This window comes from Spermophilus citellus (assembly GCF_964194105.1).
Source record: "Spermophilus citellus genome assembly, chromosome: 11".
Taxonomy (NCBI): domain Eukaryota; kingdom Metazoa; phylum Chordata; class Mammalia; order Rodentia; family Sciuridae; genus Spermophilus; species Spermophilus citellus.
The window spans coordinates 76,571,508-76,595,901 of NC_138192.1; the positions used below are offsets into that span (position 1 = coordinate 76,571,508).

At 36.3% G+C, this 24,394-nt stretch overlaps 1 protein-coding gene across 5 annotated transcripts in view; it reads left to right on the forward strand.

Moving 5' to 3' along the window:
• Window positions 1-24,394, forward strand: part of MAP3K20 (mitogen-activated protein kinase kinase kinase 20) — a 181,490-nt gene that overhangs the window by 102,493 nt on the left and 54,603 nt on the right. For all 5 annotated transcript variants that reach the window (XM_081260661.1, XM_081260660.1, XM_081260662.1 and 2 more), the window contains 5 exons: window positions 2,904-2,932; window positions 3,037-3,174; window positions 10,177-10,263; window positions 15,710-15,784; window positions 21,318-21,424. In XM_081260661.1, the coding sequence (XP_081116787.1) occupies window positions 2,904-2,932; window positions 3,037-3,174; window positions 10,177-10,263; window positions 15,710-15,784; window positions 21,318-21,424 (436 nt within the window). The remainder of the gene's footprint in view (window positions 1-2,903; window positions 2,933-3,036; window positions 3,175-10,176; window positions 10,264-15,709; window positions 15,785-21,317; window positions 21,425-24,394) is intronic.

A 24,394-nucleotide genomic window follows, 5' to 3' on the forward strand; every position in this document is an offset into this window, starting at 1 on the left:
GGCAGTACAGTTGCCCAAGACAGAGATTAAATAAAACAGAATTAACCATTTAAATCCAGAGCTCATATTCTAACCATTAAGCTGTTTCACTCCTTATCTGCTTTCATCCTTGAAACCTCATCCCCAATATCCAGCTATTCATCCAGCCTCACTGATTCTGTCTCCTGAGTATTTTTTCTTCCCCACCCTTTTTCTTTTTACTTTTCAAAATTAGAGCATTCTAGTTTAATATAATAGCTAGGTTTATCCCTACAAACCAAACATGCATGGAATTCGATTTTAGTTCATATTCTCCCCCTTTCCCTTTCTCCTTCCTCTCCCCATTCTCCTTCCTTGACTGTACTTGATCCTCCTTTTACTCATCTATTAATTTATTTTGATTGATTCTTTCTACTTATACCTAAAGGTGAAATTAATGAAATTATGGTATTTGCTGATAAATGAATGAAAATGGAGAACATTGTGTTAAGTGAAATATGCTAGTCTCAGAAAATCAAAGTTGAATCAAGGGTCAGATCTCTCAGATGTGGAACCTTGAGCAAAATAAGGGAAAGAAGGAGGGAGGAGGAGGATCAGCCACCATAAAGAAATAGGGAAGATCAGTAGTGTAGAAGAAGGAGATCTTGAGGGAGGGAGGAGGCATGGAAAAGGAGGAGAAATGCAGAATGAATTTTTAAAAATCATTGTATGTGTATGTATAAATACCACAGGGAATTTCACCCTTATGTCCTGAGTATTTCTCGACTCACTATTTCTTTCATGTCATTTTTCACAGCACTAGCACTGTCATCCTCATCTGTCTCATGGGCCACAACCTCTTGCATGCACAGCTCCCTCTTTGTCTCTGGTTCTCTTCTATAACGTGGTCTGCTTCCTGCACATTTGCTTATTTCCTTTCTTCACTGAAAATTGTTGGTTGACTTTCCATTTCTCACAAGGGCTCTTCTTTACTTGACCCTGCCTCCCCAAATTGCCATGCCTTGTCTTCTGCTCCTGAGGTTTTGCATAGATTCTCTTTCTGCCCAGAAAACTACTTTCCTCCTCCAGCACTCCTCATTTCTAGTTAGCCCCTACATTTTTAGGTCTTCATGTAAGCATCATTTCTTCCTGAAAACTTCATCTGACCTCTGAAGACTTGGATATCCCTGTGGGTTGGGTCCATAATACTCTCATTCTCTCTCATCATGGAATTTTTTTTTTACTTTGTTGTTGATGTTTAATTTTCTCTCTGATCAGACCATAAACTCCACCAGAGCCAAGACAGTGCCAGTCTCATTCACCTTCTGTATAAAGCATATACATGGCTGTTGCCAGAGTAGATATTCAGCAAATAGTTGTTAAATGAGTGAATGAATGTATGAATAAGGAAATAAATGAACATTGTCTCTGCATTTAAGAATATTATTTTGGGGGGCCGGGGTTGAGGCTCAGTGGTAGAGCACTTGCCTCGTACGTGTAGGGAGCTGGGTTCGATCCTCAACACCACAAAAATAAACAGACAAAATAAAGGTATTTGTCCATCTACAACTAAAATTTTTTTTAATTTTTTAAAAAGAATATCATTTTTCAAATTACAAATGGTCAACAAATATATGAAAAAATGTTCAATATCCTTAGCAAACAGGGAGTTGTAAATCAAAACTACACAGAAATTTCATCTCACCCCACTCAGAACAGCAATTATCAAGAATACAAATAACAATAATTGCTGGTGAGGATAGGGGGAAGAAGGTACACTTATACATTGTTAGTGGGACTGCAAACTAGTACAACCACTTTGGAAAGCAGTATGGAGATTTCTCAGAAGAATAGGGATGGAACCATCATATGACCCAACTATCCTACTCCACAGTATTTATCCAAAAGATTAAAAAAATCAGCATACTGTAGTGATACATGTATTCCAGTATTTATAGCAGTACAATCCACAATAGCTAAGTTATGGAACCAGCCTAAATACTCATTAATAGATGAATGAATAAAGAAAATGTGGTACATATACAATGGAGTTCTACTCAGTCATAAGAAGAATGAAATTATGTCATTTACTTGTAAATGGATAGAACAGAACATCATGCTAAGTGAAATATGCCAAACTCAGAAAGTCAAGGGTCAGATGTTTTCTCTATATGCAGAAGCTAAAGAGAAAAAAGTAATAAACAAAAGGTATCTTGCAAAAATACAAAGGAGAACAGTAGAGTAGAAACAGGGGGCTGAGGGAGGAGGAAAGGCAAAGGGGATGAACTGGGGAATAAAGTTGACTAAGTTATGCCATGTGCACATATGAGTATATCACAATGCATTCCAATTATATATAACTACCAGTTAAAAATAAATAGAAAGAAGATCAGTAGAATAGAGGGGGATGGGGGAGGGGAGAATGGGCCAGTACTGCGGATTAAAATTTGGAAAACTATGTACTATGTATTTGTGAATATGTCAAAGTAAACCCCACCAATCATATATAACAACAATGCACTATAAAAAGAAATTAAAAAGAAAATTATTCTTCAGTTGAGAGAAAGAACTATATATACCATAAAGTAATGATGCTAATGATTTCCTCAGTATCATATAGGCAATCTACCAGCAGAACCCAGGTAAAAATTTGGTTCTCCTAACTACTCTAATTTGGTGCCTTTTTTACTGGACAGTACTGCATTTGTTTATATCAAGTGTCTTAAAAGCCTTTTAAGTCAGCACCTCATGGAATTAAGCTTTTATTTTAATGTCAGATCTCTTTTGCAAAATCTTTAATGTGGTAAATATTTTGATTTTTGTCTTTTATAATATCAAATTAGAAATTTAACATATTGAAGCTAGAAATAGAAGGTTATGCTTTTTTCAGTATAAGACAATTTAATAGGTAGATGATTGTCATACTTTCTTTTTTTTTTTTTTAGTTGTTATAGCTGCTGATGGAGTATTGAAGGTATGACTCTCTTTTAATTTAAAAAAAAAAAGATTTTTTGAACGTCTGATAATTCTCTTATTAGTCACTAAGTACAAAGTTGATCCTGGTTCCTCTGTTCTCAGATCTGCGATTTTGGTGCCTCTCGGTTCCATAACCATACAACACACATGTCCTTGGTGGGAACTTTCCCATGGATGGCTCCAGAAGTTATCCAAAGTCTACCTGTGTCTGAAACGTGTGACACTTATTCCTATGGTGTGGTGAGTTCACTTCTTGTTTCTTGTTTGCTAAAGGAAATGCAGAAACAAAACAGCCTAGAGAAGAGAGACTTCATAATTGAACCTGGTGTTGAGTGTTACAGCTGTTTTTGGAGGAGTGTCTAAAGCTGAGGCATGGGGAGAACACGTCCCAGTTGTTGAAATGTGTGCTTTTATCACTTTTATGCATCTGAGTTATTTATACTGTGTTGAGACGAAAACAGTACCACTTCCAAGAAACAGAACCTGAGTTAGTGTCAGGCCTAAGGCTCTCCTGCAGAGTGCTTTTTCGCTAGGTGAAAATACAACCAGAGACTATCTCTGGAATTCAGGGGAAATGTGGATCATTTGGAATAGGACTTCTGTATGATTTTATATTGCTTGATTTCTCAAGCAATATAAAACCAACAATAGACATGCCAAGTGAGTTAATTAATAGGAAACTTTTGAGTGTCAACTATTAAAGTGATTAGTGAGTTCCTAAAAGTACAAAAGAAAATGTACTTGGCACTTAGCAGATGTCTACTGCAAGTGACAGAGTAGTAGTGACCAACTGGAACAAGAATCTGAGGTATTACAGGAGAATGACAACAGAGCATCAAAGAAGAATGGAATCCTGTGGAAGTGTGGGGAAGATGCTCAGGGAATAGAGACCACAGGAGGGAGCCAGTTAGGGAGCAGAAACTTATACAGGAGTGAGGAGATAGATCATCCTGGAAAAAGCAACCCAAGGTGGGAGCACATCTTGCTGGAGAAAGGAATTCATTTGCTGCCTTTCTTTGAGGATGAGTTCTATATTCCTTTTAAAAAATCCAAAACAGTATTTGGAACTCCTTGTCTTTGCATCTCATCTCCCTATATTCATGCTATGTGTGCTACCTCTCTGTACCATTACTTCTTAAATGGACATTTTCATTATAATAGGAAAAGAAGACCAGTTTGGGCTCAAATCAGCATGCTTTTCTTCCTGAAGTTATGTGTATTCTCACTGAAGGTACTACTAACAGCATAAGAGGAGGTCAACATGGGCAAACATGTTCCCTTTCTTTAATCAGTCTCTGGGTATTTACTGCTGGCTTCATTACACTTTGGTCTTTTTCAGTTGGCTAGATCTTTCTAAATCATAACATAGCCTATGTACCAAATTACTTTAATAGAGATGAGTTTTGTTGGCTATTGAAAAAAAATCATTTCTAGAATGAAATATGTGTTTTGGCTGAAGGCTAGAATTTTAAAGGTTAAATGACAACAGTAACATCAAGCTAAATCTCCAATTCCTCATAGTGTTTCTAAGAATGAAAACTATACACTATTATAGATAGCGATGAAATAATTCTCACTGAAAAAAGGAAAATAAGTAAAATGAAAATTTCAGAGACTGGATTCTAAAATAGGTCTTCTATGTCAAAGTTTACTACAGTCTAATCATCAGACTTTTTCATCTTCTGAGGATTCTGAAAATGGGGATCTGTTCTCTTATGAGGTTATGTTCCCTCATATTTAAGCAAAATTAATGTATTGAGTTAGGCATTGTGCTGGACACCAACTTAGGGCAATTTAAATTATATGTGGCCTACTCACTGGTACCAGAACAAAAGGTAACAAAATTTTTCTGCAAAGGACCAGGTAGTACATATTTTTGGCTTTGAGAGCCACTCACAGTCTCTGGTACATATCCCTCTTTGTGTTTTACACACCTTTTAAAAATAACAATCCTGCTCATGTTCTTTAAGAGACCATACTTTGCAGGCCCCACTGTGGAACAAGGAGACTTGGAAAAATAAGCAACATAGCTTATCTGCAGCTTGTGCCAGCTGACTGTTCAATAGCAATTCAATAGGCGGCCAGTTTTTACTCGTTTCATGTGCATATAAAAATATAAAAACTTGTATGTCTACTGTCATATATAACTAATTAGAACAAATTAGATATAAAGTTTACTTAATATACACATATACACAAGATAGTTTAATACCTTTTGTATTTTCTGTGATATCATATTCAAAACTGCTGTTTTGAATTTGGGGTTTATGTTCCATTCACTTTTTTTAGTATTTATTTTTTAGTTGTAGATAGACACAATACCTTATTTTATTTATTTATTTTTATGTGGTGCTGATGATCAAACCCAGGGCCTCACATGTGCTACGCAAGCGCTCTACCACTGAGCCACAACCCCAGCCCCCATTCATGTTTTTATAATGACATCTGATGCATAAATACCTACAAAAAAATTATGTGGGAAATATATATATATAAAACATAATTTGATGGTCATGGTTTTTAAATTATTTTGCATAGTTATATGAATTAGAAGATTTGAGGTTTATTTTCACTCTACAAGGAATAAGAACTGGCTGCCTATGCTTTTACTTTGAAAATTTTCTCCAAGTCTTAGAATTTCCCTGTTAGAAATTTTTGATATAAAGATAGAACTGTAAGTTATTCTCATATTATTAGTTATTCTTAATATTATTTCACTTATGAAAACAAACTCCATGCTACCTTCTCTCAAAGTCTTTCAGTTGCCCAGGCCTCTGATGTGAGGTGCACCTATCTACTCTTCATTAACTGAAGTTAATGACTGGGTTCCAAGAACCAAGAACAAATGCCTTTATGCACATAAGCCATAAAAGTTGTTGAGAGATGACTTTGCTTTACTGAGGTTAGGATCTTTCCTGTGTCTCTACAGTCCCTTTCAAACCTTGACCCCTTCTCTTAAGCACAGTCTGAGTCTGCCTTTCTGCAGCTGCAGGTGTTCAGTTTGTTGAAAACTTTCACTCAGGCAACTGGGCTCCACTTTCCAGAGGACCCGAGTGGATCTGTTTGTAGATTAGGCCTTCTATTTACTTGTTTACTGACCCTACCATTGGTTGGTTTGATTTGGTTTAACTGAGGAAGGAATTTAACAAATGCTTACCAAGTCATTCTCTCAAGTAGTTTAACTTACTCCAGCCATCGGAACACTCCCTGGGTCGATTGACATTTGTATGCCAGACGTCACTACACAGAACCTGTTGGTCCCTGCCACATGACAGTATCAGTATCAATCCACATTCATATTGGAGCCTTCCCTTATCTGGGGGGAACAGAAATGCCTCCTTAGTGACTCTGTTTTAAAACAGCTTCTATCATTTGTCTCTCTTGAAGTGAGAGAGGTTTGAGTCGGATACTGGTTTGCCTCCTGCAAAGAACTCCCATCAACAGAATTCCATTCAGAAAAATGTGCAAATACTAATTTAATTTTAAACAAAAATTCAAGATTGTTTAATTCTGACCCCTTCTCATTCTGTTTGTTCTAAATAAACATCATTAGTGAAAGAATAAGTACACACATGCTTTCCCAGAACTCTTTGGTTTAAACAATTGCACAATTTTTTTTGTTTTAATGAAGGAAGCATTATGGGTTCAAAGTAGAAATTACATCAAAGAGCAGGAGAGGACAGTTATTAAGGTTAGGTCCAGGTTAGTTTTAGACTTTTGTGGTTTGCAAACCTTGAAAATAGTCCCTATCTAAGAAAACAATGTGATACAGAATTTTTTTGATGTCATTTTAAAATAGAGATGCATAGCCAAGACTCATTTGTTAGCAGGAGCATCTGTTTGCCTAACACATCCCACAGTTCATTAACAGCTTCTTCTGTTGATTGTAATCTCCCCCTTCTGTACAAGTCACACGCAGATAGGGAAGAGTTGTCCTTATTGAAACCTCAAAAATGCAATGTAGTTTTACTCTTGGTTTTTAAATTTTTTCTACCAAGATTTAGTTCCCTAATAACTCTCAAAAATACTAGCGCTCCCCAGATTGATAAACTTGTGTTATTTCTTAACACATGGCAAAACTAACTAGACTTGTACTGCCTTAAAACAAATATGCCCCCAGTGCCAGAAATGGATCTTGTGATCTTTGTTTCTAAGCTGGTAAACATTGCTAGGCAGGCAATTGTTTCTCTCTCCATTGATAAAAGGACATGTTTCTACTCTCTTATGATAACTTATCTTGAAGGACCAAACCAGAAAGTGTTTGATGTGTAATCCACAAGAAAAAAAAAAAGCTTCAGAAAAGCATTGGAAGAATAAGCCTTCTGAGAACACAAGGTCTCACCACCCTCTAAAAACAAAGCCATCCTAATGACAATGCAGAAAGGATTAGCTTTCATGAGGCTTCTCAGCCAAAACCAGCTTTAAAAACAGTAGCTCAAGAGACAGCCTCTCAGCCATGCTTGTCTGTGAGCCCTGTTCCAGAACCAGCCAGGCTCAGGTAATGGCTTTTTATTGTTTGTAAGAGAAAAAGCAGGAGAAGTCCACAGCCTCATCCAAGTTTCTGTTCTGTAAACTGAAAATAGAAATTTTCCTGTGAGCACAGTTGAAGTGTGAGGATGTCCCAATATACAATGAGTTGGAAAATATTTTTAAGGTGAAAGATCGCGATAATATTTGGCTTACATTCTCCCAACTGGTATTTTAAGGCATCATTTAATATATTTTTAGACCTCCAAGTGACTTCCTCAACTTAGTTAGTTTTTTGTGCCAAATGCCATTTTATTGAGTGTAGAAAAAGCCATCCTATCTTATACCACCTGCTTTTTGGTACTTTCCCAAATCTGAAGAATTAATAAAAGGAAATCTTGAAATATGCTGATACTAGAATCAAACCAAAGACCCTGTCTGGGCTTCACGACGTGGTGGTTCACAGCAGTTCACTCTGCCATCGCCAGTTTTACACCCATCAAGTGCCTGCCTCCATCAGCTATGGTAGCTCATCTGCGACACCAAGAGAGAGTGAAATGAAATCTCCCTGTTTTTTCAGAGTTAGAGCTCTTAGAGAAGTATAACTTGGATCTTATCAAATTTAGGACTTTTCCAGCAGAGTATCTTGAAATAAAGAATGAAGAATAAATAGCATTCTGATATTGTTTTCTCAAACTCTGGTGTTGCACTTCACCTTGCAGTATCCAGTTTGTGTGTGTGTGTGCAAACGCATTTGAGTATGCATGTGTGAGTATATAAGGTGTGTGCAGGCCAAACTAAGAAAGGAGGAGGTGCAAGACTGCTCATATGAACATTTTGGGATCTGGAGCAGTTGATTTATTTGAGGCTGATTACCTATTCCCATTCTCCTCAGGAATGCCAAATTCATTAACTTACTTGCTCTTCATATCCTTCCCTTCCCATCCCCAACACCAGTGGAGTGGTAATTGTGAATTGAGGGGCTTCATTTCCTGCCAGCCCATTCACTGCCCCACCCCCTCCCTGGTGCAGATGGAGTGTCGGGGTGATTGCATACCTGTGCTGGCTCCCACCCTTCCTTCCTTACAGCCGCCACTAGAATTGTCCCCTTCTGGGATGCCCCTTACCTTTTCCTAATCACTTGTGTGACTCAAATAGAATTATTCAGTAGCTCTTCTAGAAAAGTACCTTACACACTTGATTAAAAGCCCAAAGAGGCTTCAGTGGATTTTTTTCTCTTGCTTGAGCAGCATCTGCCAATTTCCCTGATTTTCCTTCTAATTATCTTCATATTAGCCAGCATTCGTTTAACATGTTGTAGCTTGAAAGAGACTGAGCACTGGCTGAGGAAATAGTGAACATACAGCTAAAGGTTTATAGGACTTATTCTAATAGAGCACATGTCCATTATCTATATTCTCATTTGAATATTCTCATTTTGTGTTTTGAACAAGGGAAATCTAAACCTAAGCTACTGAGTCCTCTCCTTACTCACTGCTGCTGTGGCTCTGTGACTATGTCACTCTAGCGCTGTGGATTCCCCTTCCCTAGAATTCCCTGGGATTAGAGTTTGACCTTTAGAGCAAGTTCATATTCTGGCTCTGCCACTTGAAAGCTGAGTGTCTTTGGGCAAGTTTGCTTAACTTTCTAAAGCCTAGTTTCCTCACCTAGAAAATGAGGATAATGTCATTGACATTGATAAAGTTATTATTATTGATAAAATTTGAGTTGTTTGGGCTGGGGTTGTGGCTCAAGTGGTAGAGTGCTCACTTAGCACGTGTGAGGCACTGGGTTTGATCCTCAGCAGCATATAAAAATAAAATAAAGATACTGTATCCACCTAAAACTAAAAAATAAATAAATAAAAAATTTGAGGTTTTTTGTACTTTACAAATATTGGTAGACTCAAATTTTGGATGTACATTTGTTTAAACAGAGAAAATAACTGAGTTTCCAAATCTCCATCATTCAGCATTTAGAGAAACCAAAATCAATAGTATTTCTGGTACCAGTTTTCTTTCTCTGGGCAATACAGGTCAGATTTATTAACCGTACTGATCTTAAGAATTGTGTAAGGTGAATACACATATAAACTCACATATACACAATCAGCTATTATGTGTCTACAGTGTTTATTACATTTTAGAATATGGTATTGTAAATTATAGGTAGCTAAGAACGGATCCTTTAGACTGCCTCATTTTGAGAGAAAATTGTTCAAAACACAAAATCTAAATGTTATAATTTTGCATATATCTCCCTTTGTGGGATAGATAGGTTTGCCAGTGATTTGGATTAGGGGCTCAAGTTTTTTGTTTTTTGTTTTTTAATGAGACCATTATTGAACTTTTAAAAACATAGTTGCATTTCTAGTTTTTATTGTATAGAGAAATGTAACAGAGATTGAAGGTAGAAAAAGTTTTAACTTTTTGTAACAAAACAAAAAAATCTAATTTGTGGGAATAGGTGAAAATTCTAGTAATTCATGAGATTAAGTTAAATCACGCAGGCCCATTAATTTCATAAAATTTTAAGTGTGGCTCTAGATAATCTAACTTCTTGACTAAGTTTGTTTCTATATTTTTTTAAAAAGAACATTAAAAGTATATAATACGTGAAAGAAGTCCTATGCATCAATATATATTTTGTCCAAGTTTCTACAGATGGGGTTGGTTGTATCTGGTAATTGGATACAATTAAATATTACGTAAAGTTTCAGTAATATACCAAAAATATAAAGTACAAGAATAAAATTCCGTTTTCTTTTTGTTCCAGGTTCTCTGGGAGATGCTAACAAGGGAGGTCCCCTTTAAAGGTTTGGAAGGATTACAAGTAGCTTGGCTTGTAGTGGAAAAAAACGAGGTAAGACTACGTTTCTCCATTCAGGTACATAGATCAGAAAACAGTATTGGGGTTTTGCAAAAGACTTTTTCATCTTCTTCAAATTGAAAGTAAGTTCACGCTTATGGAAAGATTAGCAGTAGGAGCTAACACAAAGGGTCAAAGTGATGTTATTCCTCATGAATGGACCCTTTACATCTAATTGTTGCAGCTTCACGTCGTGATGCTGTAGATCAAAAATTGTACAAGTACTGTACTAGTTTCTCAGTCTCAATTGTAAAACCTAGGGGTTTGTTCTTAGTGATGAAAGAAGCCATTGCGTCCAAGGTAGGGGAACAGTTTAACTCCATCTCCTGCGTTTAGGACATCTTTTTTACTGGCCGGGAGTTGATATATCTGTAAGAGACCTTCAGCTACTTCAACTTACCTCTCCCAGCAGGAGTCACTATAGTACAAGAAACTGTCGCTTAGATGAGAATTTCAAAAATAAAAGAAGAAAAAATAGTTTCAAAAAAGGGAAAAATTACAGTTTTGCCACCTACGTTGAACACTACATTGAAGATGAGCTCCTCACTGGAATTGGCGAGGCAGTGGCATAACTGTTCGCTTCTTCATGCAGAGCCTTTCCATTTCAAAAGAACTTCAGTGGCGTAAACACCGTTTGTGCTGTGTCCCCAGCCTCGCTTTTCTTCTTCCCACAAATTGAGGCTTTCAGTTAGTTGGACCTATGAGCCTACATCAGAGAACATGGCACATTCATATCAAAGAGAGCAACTACATTTTGAAAGGTTTAAAATTGTGCCTGAAATGCAGAGCCATGGAAATTCTCAGCATAAGGATGAAGCATCCAATATCAAGGTATTATAAGAACTTAGATCATGTAATGGAAGCATGCAGTTGTCTTTGCAAGGTGAAACAACTTTATTTCACAAAACTTCTTCATTTCCCAATCTTATTTGTGCCCTCCACAATGGTAAGAGTGTAGCCTTAAGATAAAATAATTTTCCAAACAGTGAATATATAAAAAGATCCCCTTTTTAATGCCTTAAAAGAATTAGCTTGATCTGCGTCCCAGGTGAATGCAGGAACAAGCTGGATTAATCAAAAAGCTGCTATTGACTAGGAGAAACCAAGTTTACTTCTTTAAGGTCACATAATCCAGTGTTACCTTATTAATTTGTCCTCCTGACTCATTGGGGATGGATGAAATGTTGATGATAGCTGAACTTGATGGGAGAGAACTGCCTGTTTAAGAAATGAAAAGGAGTTGTGTGCAAGAGTGTGCCTTCCCCATTGTTTCACAGGAGCTGCTCAGTTTTAATTAGATGTGATGGCAAGTCCCAGTGTGCAGTTAAGTAAGACCTCACACACGGACAGCTGATGTTTTTAGGATGTGAGAGCCTACTTATTTCTGTTCTATTTATTTTGCCAATGAGATGATTCAATGTTTGATTCAGGGCTTACAAATGAAAGTGAAGAGCATTATTGACCTTCTGTTGACTCTAGAGCAGAGCACCCGGGGTGATCTTGCCCACTACCTGCACTGAGATAAACCAAGAGAAAAGGGTGTTTAAAGTTAAGTGGACCATCCAGATAAGTGTAAGACAGAATAATTAATATTTTAAAAATAAAATTTAGCTGAAGAATGGCAGAATAGGGGTAAATCTAATCTAAAGCATTTTTAAAACATTGAATATCAAAAGATGAAGAGAAGGATTGGCAATTACTCGTGCAGGACCTTCAGAGCCCCTTTAGCATTGTAGTCGAGGATGCAGCCTTCCCTCCATCCAAGGATCACACCTTTTAGCTGTGGTCTGTTTTGATGATCAGTTTGTGATGCATGGAGACCTCCATACTGTATGTATTAAATATAGCAGCAAGTGGAAAGAAACTACATGTGATGTGAGTTCTCTCAACTTTCTAATGAATTTAAGTAAAATTTGGTATTATAGGGATACTTATCTGCTGTTTTCATTCTGCACAGTACTTATTGGTCAAAAACATGTAAATTAAGTTTAAATGCAGTTTTCATTGTCATTCAAGAAGGTATCTTCCTCTCACCTCATAAATTGGAGGTACCTGTTTACAAAACAAATTTTGTTGATATAGCATTAAGGTAATTCCCAAAGGTTGGTTTCATTTAGTAACAAAATTGAGACTTAAAGAAATATAATGTACAAAATCTTTTCAGTTTCTAATTATTTTATTTTAATGCTGAGTACCTTTGGTTATTGGGTTGAAAAAAGGTAGCTGTATTTTTAACAGATCTCATTTAAATAAAGAATGATGTGTTTAAACCATCAAGGAAAAATTTGAAATGCGGTCTGGTCACCTGTAATGTCTACATCCAGTTATTAGAGTTGCTTTTCTTCTTAACTTTCTATCTTGAAATAATTACAGACTCACAGGGATTTGTAAAAATATTGCAAAGAATCATCCCCATCACCCAGCTTCCCCCTGGTACCTTACATAGCTATAGGACAGTATCAGAATCGGGGAACTGAGACTGGCACATTGCTCTTACCTAGATGTGAGTCCTGATTCAGTCTCACCATTTAAGACTGCTTTTTGCATCTATAGGAAATTAGTACTTTCTAAAAATACATCTGAAGATCTTTGCTTCTAAACCCTTAATAATGAAATGTAAGACTTTAAACCATCTTTTTTTTCCTAATATTAAATCTTACTAAAGCTAGATGCATAAAGCCCTGTTAAACTTAAAAAGTAAACGGTGAACCCTTATGGAAGGCCTGGCTTTAAGAGGGCATTACTAAGGAGTTTTTAAATATACTCATCAACAGATGAGTATATTTGCTGTTGTCATTTCCATGAAACTCCATCAGTGGGCATTCAGAATGTTCTGGCAGCATAATTACTACACTTATAAATATTTAGATTCTTATGTAAAATGTGTTTTGTTCTAAGAAGCAAAACAATTTGATTAACATAGAAATCTTCATAAAACAATTCACTATTCTTGACTGTACATTTGAAAGATAAAAATTTGACTTAAAAAGTAATTTTTTTATCTTATGCAGAATATGGTGCAAAAAAGGATGTGATTTTTTAAAAATGTCATGACTAACTGAATGATTGGGAAATATTTTAATTTTAAATGTGAATCTTTATTTTAAAATATTGTAAGCAGCACCACAAACCTGGTGCTGAGATCTAGTTAATCCAGAATGTTTTAATGCATTAGGAATGTCCACAGTTACATAATCAGGACCTACATGCTTTGGATTCTATTTTAAAGTACTTTTTAATGCACCAAAATAATCCCTTACATAAAGTGTTTTGGTCTAGATTTAACTGATATTTGACCATGTCAGATTATTTTAAATGATGTGAGTTTTTGTGTACTTTGTCAGATGTTGTGTCAAAAAAGTTTTTCAGTATGAAAATATGACAGAAATCGTTATCCATATCAGCCAGTTCTCATTTCAGTTCATGGAAAAAATGTTGAGGTACGGTTATATTGAAAAGTATTAATTGACCCTTTCCAAAAACTCATTATTTTTAGTTATATATGGAGTACATTCAGTTGCATAAATGCAATTATAGTCTGTTTTTATTAGTCTCCATCTCTCAGCCATCTTATATTTTAAAAAATGAACACATGATTTTTCTTGATGAAAGTCAACATTATAGTAAAATAATAGTACAGTTTAATATTCCTTTCTCTAATGTGAGATCGTTAAGACAAGACATTTAAAACTATTTAGTTTAGCCTTTAATTTGGAGAAGTTTGTTTTGTTTTTCATTTTATTTTGTTTTGAGAATATCCATAATTCCAAATATAGACTTCTCAGCTTTCTTGCCAAGGCAACTGTTTTTCTAGTTTTACACTTAACTTTCCCCAGTCCAACCAAGTTCAGTTTGAAGTTTCCGTTTGTACAGTTTCTTTGGTAGACAGTACTGGGGAAAAATCTTAGTACTTCATAGTGCAGCAGTTCTCAACTCTATCACACCCAGAGCTCTCTTTATAACAACTCTATTAACAACCAACACACCTCTGAAAGGAAATTCAGAGAAACACAACATGTACACACGTTATATTTTGAGTCAGTAAAATGTTGTAATATAAAGGAGAAACTGAAATACATATTGCAGTGTACAAATGCTCAGGCATGACCCCACTAGAGGAACTAATGGGACAATTTTAGGTGCTTGCACCTGTGGCTAAATAGAATTCAATAGCTACAAATGCAGTCCCACAGAGTTGGGTTATATTAATGACTCTGGTACCAAGAGCAGCACTGCTCTTGGTGACAGTCTTCAAACTCTTGATAAAGTTATGAATAATGCAAAAATTTGATTTGTTTTATTTGGTAAATATGTTGTAAATCAGAGTTGGATTCTAGGCACAGAAAATTAGAAATCTCATTGTTTACTTGTTTGTTTGCATGAATGCACATAGGGCATTTGAAATTTGTGGGTTGCAAGAGAGTCCTTGATCATGTCGGACTTAATGGCATATTGGAGGAGGTCTAACACTTATTCATTTATATATTTATTTATAGTACCAGGGATTGAACTCAGGGGCACTCCACCACTGAGCCACATTCCTAGCACTATTTTGTATTTTATTTAGAGACAGGGTCTCACTGAGTTGCTTAGCACCTCGTTTTTGCTGAGGCTGGCTTTGAACTCGAGATCATCCTGCCTCAGCCTCCCAAGCCACTAGGATTACAGGTGTGCTGCTGGGGATCAAACCTAGAGTCTTGCATATACTACAAGGTGCTCTGCCACTGAGCTACAGCCCCATCCTCTGCAGTCTTTAAAATAAACAAACAAAAAAAAATACCTTCTCAGTATAATGGTCTGGCATGTTCTATTCCACTACTGTGGAATGCTAGAATAGAATTGATGTTTGCATGATAATTTGTGTTGTATCGGGTTCTTACAGTAGATGGGTGTGACCAAAGCAAAGCTATGAGTCATATATTCATAATGTTTTACTTTCCAATGAGAAATTGCAGAGTTTAAAAAAATTATCTCTGTAATTTTCTGTGCCAAAGATGTTTTCAGAGTTGTAAACCTCTTGCCAAAACTAAACTGGTTTCCTAGTTACTGGCCTATTTGCATTATTTCTTAAGTTGCTAATAAAAATACAGACTAAATCTATGGTTTTAGATTTAGTATCTAAGTTCCAACCTGCCCCTCTCCTACTATAGTTTCTTATAGTCTTGATCCTGTTTTATTGTATCTGTGCTGATGAACCTGACTTCTCCATCCACTACAATTCATCTGTGAAGGAAAAAGTGGGAGTCTTTGGAGATTAGATGATACAAATCTGAATGTAAATTCTCCCCTGTCATATATTAATCCATGGAGTCTTCAGATTTCATATCTTGTTTATGCTATCAAATTAGCTCTTTTAGGGCCCCCTTTCAAATAGTCTTTGCTTACTGCAATGAGTAAATCCTATGATTTGTTTTGTTTTGTTTCCTTCTCTCTGTTGTAGAGACTAACCATTCCAAGCAGTTGCCCCAGAAGTTTTGCTGAACTGTTACACCAGTGTTGGGAAGCTGATGCCAAGGTATATTTTTTGGTTGTTCGGTATTCTGAATTTTCACTTGTTTGTTTGGTTTTGAGTTTTTAAGATTTGAGTAATAAAATCCATTACAAAGCAAAGTTGGATTGGTGTTCCCGTGAGCCCCAGCCTGACTGCTAAGGCCCTGTGTTGGCATCTGCTTATCTTGATCTCTAGAGACTCATTATTGACTCTTTTTAAAAGTACTCTTTGGTATTCTTTACTCAGTAAAAATAATTTTATTCTTTTGTTTTTAACCTTTAATAACCATTGGACCTCTATGTTATAAAAATAGCTAACACATCATAGTACATTTTATATGCCATTGGTTCTAAGCACTTTGTATATATTAACTCACTTATTTCTTAGAATGTGTCTTTGAAATGGGTATTGTCATTACCCTCATCTTAGACATGAAGAACCAAAGCAAACAGAGGTTAAATAATGAGTCAAGGCCACACTGCTAGTGTTGAGCTGATATGGTAGGAGCTGATCATGAACCCCAGAAGTCTGGCATGAGGCCCTGCTGTGTTGCCTGCCTAACCAGAGAGCAGGCACAAATAGCACTTCCAGAGAATGTTGTTATGTCCTCCCTGTCCAGTTTCAGGGATGTTTTTGAGTTATCACAATAGAGTTGGAGAAATTCCAAAATTTGGCCTTTCTTGTGGTTATCGCATTTGAGCATGAATAGCCTGTTTCCTTTTCCTGCAAAGATCATTTAAAAGATTCTCACATACATATGGAAATATTTACAGATAAAGTGGTAGGCCAGTATTGGATTTACTTCAAAATGAGGTGAAGGCTAATGGATGCCAATATAGATTAAACCAGATTGCCCTAATAATTTCCAAAGCTCAGTGATAGGACATGGAGGTTCATTTCATTGTTTTCTCTACTTTTGTGTATGTTTGGAATTTTTCATAAAAAAAAGTTAAAAAATAAGACTCTCACAAATTAAACATTGGAATAAGAGAGCAGTTAAACTCAAGGAAGGAACAGAAATCTTCAGGTTCACATTGGTGCCATTTTTCATAGAAATAGGGTTATTTCTGACTTTTGAAATAGAGGCCTAAAAAGAAAGACTGAAAAGTAGAATTCTTTCCTAATTTAAACCCAGTTCTGGTCTGATATCCAGGAAGCATGAGTGATCACAACACATAGTCTGTTTTTCTACAACATACATCTTTAGTTGTGAGTAGCTCAGAAACTATTGGTGTGTATCAGACTGTTAGTGTGACACAGAATTTATGTTGATTCATGCAGAATGTTTTCCAGCACATTGTTCCACACTGAGAGAGAAGTACAATAATGTAGCCTGTGAGGCAGCCCGGTGCTGTGGGGCGCTTTCACTCCATATGGTCCTGCTTGGCCTAGTGTGGAAGTCTTGTTGCTGGTTCTCCCCAGCCACAAGCATTTGCGTTTGCCCTGGTGTCCAGCAGCTTCAATCTTTGCTGTCAGTCCTATTCTTCAAATTTATTTTGCCTACATTTTTTTCCAAATTGAGTCCTATATTTACTCAGTGTTATTTTATTAAAGATTTTAACATGTTTTTAAGCTGTATTAGTATTTTTATTTGGAATAATTATTTTATTAGTACTCAATGACAGAATTGCATGGGTTTTCAATGGTCTTCCCTACCCCTGTTTAGGTCCTATTATTTTTGTGCATGATTTTATAAAATATGGGTATTTTAAAACATTAAGAGAAAAGCCTATGCTTTGCAACTAATCCAGAAGATATTTGTAAGCTTTCTTAAAACATGGTATATTACCCTTACCCTACTCCTTCTATTAATTACATAACCATTGTAATATATACAGTGATTTTGGTAGTATTTTTTCTACTACTTCAACAGAAATTTTGCCTGAAATTATTTGTATTAACTTAGATTAATGCATATAGATCTGTATAATTGTAATTATATTTCAGTATGCAAAGCAAGTTTGTAATTTCTTTATTGAAAACTTGGCACTACATTAATCAAAATTCTAAGAACATATATTTATTGCTCATTAATTAAATAATAGTATAAAAACTTCATACAACAAGGACATTAGGCCCAACATTGAAGCCATGAAGTTGACATGTCTTTAACATGAAGTTAGTTGACCCTTCTTTGGGAACTAAAGAATTTAGTGTTTAGCTATGTGAAGTACAAAGAGAGTTTAAGATTGATTTTTATTTTCTCAATTCATGACATCTCTTTTTTTTTTTTTTTTTTTTTTTGAGAAAAAGGAAAAAGAGGTTTATTGCTTTGCTAGCAAAGGAGAAACACAAGGGACTCCTGTCCCAAAGGCTGTGATTCTTCCCTTCAGCAGGAACAGGGGGCTTTTAAAGAGGTGATTCAAAGGCTACATTCCACAGGTTCTCTGTTGGAGTTGTAATTTACTTCTTAATTTGGGAGATAGCAATTTCTGAGATCTTCTGGTACCCCAAAGTCTGGATTACTTCCTTTCATGACATTCTGATCCAACTATTCCATGCCCGCTATGAGGGGTTTGATTGCTCAGAGGTTGCAGCCCACATTCCCACCCAATCATTGTTCATCTCCTCCAGATCACCTTGTGTACCTTCATTTCCTGAGCATGCTCTCTTCCTTCTGTCTCTCTCCCTGATACTTCACTATGGAGCCTTCCCTGACTACTCTGTTGTCTCCAGCCCAGGCTTAGTCTAGCCTCCTGTTCCAAACCACAGTCTGGACCACTGCCCTACTTGAACTGTGCTATTTTTTAAAATATCTTTTTCCTTCCTAAATGCATTGCAAGCTCTATGAGGGAATAGAACACTAATTCTTCTGTATTTCCTAAAAGCACTTTACATCAGTTTAGTACATAGATGTCCAATTTGTTGTTGCCTGAAGAAGCTGGACCACAGTACATTTTCTGGAAGGTAGATTTTAGTTCTCTGGCTAGAAATATGTAGCAGTTCGACCAGGAGTTGGTGCCAGTCCTGTGCATATATGGAGAGCCATAATTGGTATTTTCTTTTTTTCTAGTCCTAGATTTTTAGAGTATCAACACCTAGATTGAAATATTCACCCCACCTCTAGGACTGATGATCTTTTGTAATGAGGAGAGATGTATATAAAAGAAAGCTGGTATTAAGTAAATGTTGGGTCACTCTAATGGTTCATGACAGGTGCTTAAAATATTTTATAGAAGAAAGAATTAATGAATATTAATTTTAAGTCTGAAAAGAACATTTTTAAATAAGGAAAAAGAATAGCTAAAGCCATAAGTTTAGTAAGAATACCTCATCCTTCTGTAATAAAAGGTGTGAAGGGGTTAAGAGCATGACTCCAGGTTGTGTAGACTGCTTCCTGTGTGATGCTGGGCAGTTCAGACTTTTCTGAGACTAGTTCTCCTTATCTATAAAATGGAGATAACAAACACAGAAAAAATAAATGTAGATGTTTAATAAATATTCCTAGATGTGGTATTGTAAAATAAACCAAATCTGCATAATACCTAAAAGGCACTTAAGCCCCCTCAAAGGAATGTCCATGAGAACCTAGATCAAATGTTTTATTGTGTAAACAGAACATTCAAAGATATTACCATAAAATTCTATACTGTTGTTGCATTTTTCTTTCTTCTTCTTCATTTTATTTATTATTTTCTTTTTTGAGACAGGGTCTCACTGTGTTACCCAGGGTAGTCTCCAGTGATCCTCCTGTCTCAGCCTCATCAGTAGCTGGGACTGCAGGCACATGCCACCACACCTGGCTGTGCTACATTTTGAATGTTCGCATTGATCATTTCTGTCTGAGAGTAGATGCTAGCTATAGAATTAAGATTTTTCGGGGCTGGGGATGTGGCTCAAGCGGTAGCGCGCTCGCCTGGCATGCGTGCAGCCTGGGTTCGATCCTCAGCACCACATACCAACAAAAAAAAAAGATGTTGTGTCCACCGAGAACCAAAAAATAAATATTAAAAATTCTCTCTCTCTCTCTCTCTCTCTCTCTCTCTCTCTCTCTCTCTACTCTCTACTCTCTCACTCTCTCTTTAAAAAAAAAAAAAAAAGATTTTTCTAGGAATGCTTGTCATCCAACTACAAAAGAGCATCACCTTAGAATAATTAAATATAGGGAGACATGTTTTTCTTTAAAAATTCATTAGCTTCTCCTCCTTCTTTTCCTTCTAAAATGAAAATCCTGTATTTATTATATAATTAATTCCTGTGCAAATGAAACATTTTTTTTTCTTTTAAAATGTGACACATGGTAGGAGAAATTAGAGTAGGAACAAAGGTAAAGAAGACAAACAATATTTCTCAAGTTTCCTACTTCAGGCATTTTCTTCTTTATTAGAAGGCTTAATGTACACCAGTAACATTTAGCTACTACACTCTCTTAAAACATAACTCACACATGTGCCTTTAAGAGAGAACAATATCAGTGGAACTCAATAAATATTCCAGTTTTATATTTCTGAGAAATGAAAAAAAATACTTTTCTTCATAATGTAGGAAGCATTCAAGTCCCAAGAGCAAGCCACCTCAACATTGTTCCTTCTTGTTTTTATGCTCCTAAATTAAAATGCATGTTTTAATTGCTGCAACTGTAATTTGTTCAGAAATGGTATAATTATGAAGCCTGATGAAGAGAGAATATGCATCATCCTTTTATTATCTTTCCCCATTTTTGTTTTAACCTTTTGTTTCAACCTTGGCTAGAGTCTAAAGAGAAAGACTAGTGTAGTTACTGCTCACTGAAGAAGTACACTTAACCACTGCCTTTTCAGTTTCTGCTGAACAGGATCTTCCATTGTCCCAGCACTAAAGCTGGTCCTAATGTGAAATATACATTGAGAGCAATGACATCAAGATAGCTTTAAAATTGGGGTTTCTTCCCAACCAACTGATTTGGGAAATTTTATTAGTTCAGATGGATTGATTGGTAGATTTTTTCCCCATCATTTTACATAAAATCTTTCAAACATATGGGAAAGTCAAAGGGATTTCACAGTGACTAGAGTGCCCACCATGCTAGTAATGTTTTACTAGCTTTATCACATAAATATTTAAATGACTTAACTTTTTCCTTTTAGGGACCTTAATTAGCACTCTTTTTGCCTAGAGAAAACTACTAATTACCCCAGTTTTAGGCCACATGATAGAAAAATAACGTCTAAATCTATTTCTTATAAATAGTTGATTGGGCCAGACATGGTGGTGCACACCTGTGATCCCAGTGACTCGGGGAGGCTGGAGGCAGGAGGATTTCCAGTTCAAAGCCAGCTTCAGCCACTTAGTGAGGCCCTCAGCAATTGAGCAAGAGCACAATGAAAAGGGCTGTGTATGTGGCTCAGTGGTTGAGCATGACTGGGTTCAATCCTTGGTGTCAAAACCAAAAATTGTTAGTTGAAAATAGAGAACACAGTTCCCTAAACCAGAGCAATGTGATGGTTGTAAAATAACTAAACCAGAACACTGCATCATTTCTTTTAGTTACAGTAGGTTGAGCTTATTACTAAATTTCCCTCTTGAAGATCTCTCTTCTTAAGTGTCCACAATTGATTGGTTTTCTTCTCTTCTTCAGAAACGGCCATCCTTCAAGCAAATCATTTCTATTTTGGAGTCCATGTCCAATGACACCAGCCTTCCTGACCAGTGTAATTCGTTCCTGCACCACAAGGCAGAATGGAGGTGGGTGACCCTGGTGCCCAGTCCCAGCCCTGGCTTCAAAGGTCCATCACTAACTTCAGTAGAGAAAAGGACCAGAGACGCTGACCACAGTCTGATTGCTAAGCATAGCATAGAAACAACACACAAAAAAAGTCAAAAGATTTTGGAGATTAGTCTTCCATTTCATAAGTAAGCAAGAAAGTGTGTTTCTCTAAGCTTGTTGCCTTAGTATGTTACCCAGTATTTGGAAAGAATATTGAAATCATATCTTCTGAGACAAAAGATGGTTACCAGACATTTCTGTATATACACTGTTAGGAAGCTTTGGCCTCTAACCAGTAAGAAATAAAAATACCATTAGCCTTGAAGTTTGAAGTTTTCTCTGTGTGCTAGTTAGAGGTTAGAAAGACTATACAAACACTTCTAAAAGAAAACTCTAGATGTTATAAATCCTATTAAAATTTCTTAAGTGTAAAACAAACTTAGTAATGAGAAAATCGTATTATATGAGTGGAAAAAGTAAGCCAGGGTGAAACATTTGCGACAGGTCACATGATGCAGGAATATAAATAGCGTGTTTGGGAGCTGACACTACTCCTCCCCTGACGCTGCAGAGATTTTAAGTAACTTCATCTTTGCTCCTGGCAGTAAGTGACGCCTTACGCCATCTGCTGATGCCAAGTGAATACTGCACGTACTGTGAAAATCTGAGTTGTTTACTGCTGCTGTTAGACATTTCTTGGGGAATTCTGTTGGTGTTTTACAGTGCTCTAATTTATTTATTCTTTTGAAATAGCTGTGTAGGGCCAGTGAATTCAATGAATTTTTATTTAGGAATACAAATGTAATACAGTAAAAAGTGTAGGTATGGAGGCTAGAGTTGTAGCTCATAGGTAAAATAAAGACATTGTGTCCATCTGTGACCAGAAAAAATTTTTTTAAATGTATAGTTATGAGGGACTTTTTTTAAATGTTGAAATAATTAACAAAACAGAACAAGAAAGTAATGTTTCCTATATTAAGAGGTGAGTGCACACCTAATCAATTCACTCCCCTGAAATCCATACATGGGTTCCCATTGCTCCTAAGACATATACTTCAGAGTCAGGAAACCCCCTACTTTGATTTCACTAGTCTCATCTTAACAGCACCAGTCTGCCCCTTAGTTTCTGGCCTGCAGTCCCACAACAGAGGAACATTTCTGCTTTACTCGGAGTCTCTGCAAGCTCAGTTTCCTAGTTTAAAGCCATCCCATCTCAGTTACACTACACCTGACCCCATCCCCCACCCCAGCTCCTACTGGCTTCAGTGGCCACTGGACCAGGAAGTGTACCCTGAGCCAGGAAGGTACCCTGACTCTAGGTCAGACCATTCCCACCTGCATGCTCTACAATTTTTTGTTTAATGTCTCAGTGGCTGAAACATTGGAGGGGTAGGCATTACATTATCTTAGTTTATCACTCATTGTCCCCACAGCATCTAGCATGTGCCTTGAACATAGTAGTTGCTCAATAAATACATAGGGAAGGAAGAAAATACCATAACGATGATAACATAAAAGACATTATGCTCTTGCACAAGAGAATATAAATATGTAAGTTAATTTTCCCTAAAGAAGTCTTTCTTACATTCACTCGTTGGTGAGTTCCTTGAACCTCTGCATTTGGAGACAAGGGTGGTGCCATTCTCAGTATTGGGCTGTAGTAATGAGCATGACCATCCCAAAGCTCATGGTGCAATCCAGCAGGAGAGGCCAACGTTAAACTGCTAAATATAAATGTACAAATAACTATTTAATTACTGTTTTGACAAGCATTATGACAGAAGTACTGGATATCTGAGAGCATTAACCATGAAATCCAATCTAGTCTGGGGATATAATAAAAGAATTCCCCAAGGAAATGCTATTTGATCTGTTACCCAAAGGATTAATAGAATTTTAACACTAGTATCAATACCTTTGAGATAGGGAATCTCTAAAAGTATGCCAACAAAATCAGAAAACAAATTGATGTTTGTAAATTTAAAACCTTTAAAAATAAAAATTCAAAACATGTATATGGCCAAAAGCAATGTCCATCATAAATAAATTTCCAAGTACTTCTCAAACATTTTGGTCTCAGGATCCTATTACACTCTTAAAAATTATTGAGGACTTCAAAAAAATCTGTCTAGGCTGGGGATGTGGCTCAAGCAGTAGTGCGCTCGCCTGGCATGCGTGCGGCCTGGGTTCGATCCTCAGCACCACATACCAACAAAGATGTTGTGTCCGCCGAGAACTAAAAAATAAATATTAAAAATTCTCTCTCTCTCCTTTCTCACTCTCTCTTAAAAAAAATTTTGTCTAAGTCATATCTGACAATATTTACCACATTCAAAAATAGAACTGAGAAAAATTTAAAATATGTGTTTATTGATCTGTTTCAAAAACAATAATAAATCCTGCTTCTCAATTCAGCCTATGGCCCTATCACATAATGCCCCTGGAATACTCTGTACATTTATAAAAGAATTGGAGTAGAAAAGGCAAATATGTCTTAGAGGTATTCTGAAAACCAGTCTGACCTCAAGAATCCTCTGAAAAGTTCTCTTAGGTTCCCAGACCGTACACTGAAAAACACTTTGATAGAGAATTACTATCTTTAAAAGAACAATGTAATTAAAATATACTAAAGGACATGAAAGAGCATTTCACAAAACAAGAAATCAAATGATTAATAAACATATGAAAAATATTCAACCTCCCTTAGTCATCAGGTAAATACAAGTAACCATAATTTATTAGATTGGCAAAAATTCACATTATGAAAATGCCTAGTGTTATAGGCCTTCTCATACATTGCTAACAGCGGAAACACTAGCTGCCAGGACAGTTAGATTCCTATAAAATATTTTTATTCTATGTCCCAGAAGTCCTACCTCTACGATTTTATTCCTAAGAAAATAAACAGGAATGGTATGCAAGAAATGTATAGGCACTTGTTCAGGCAG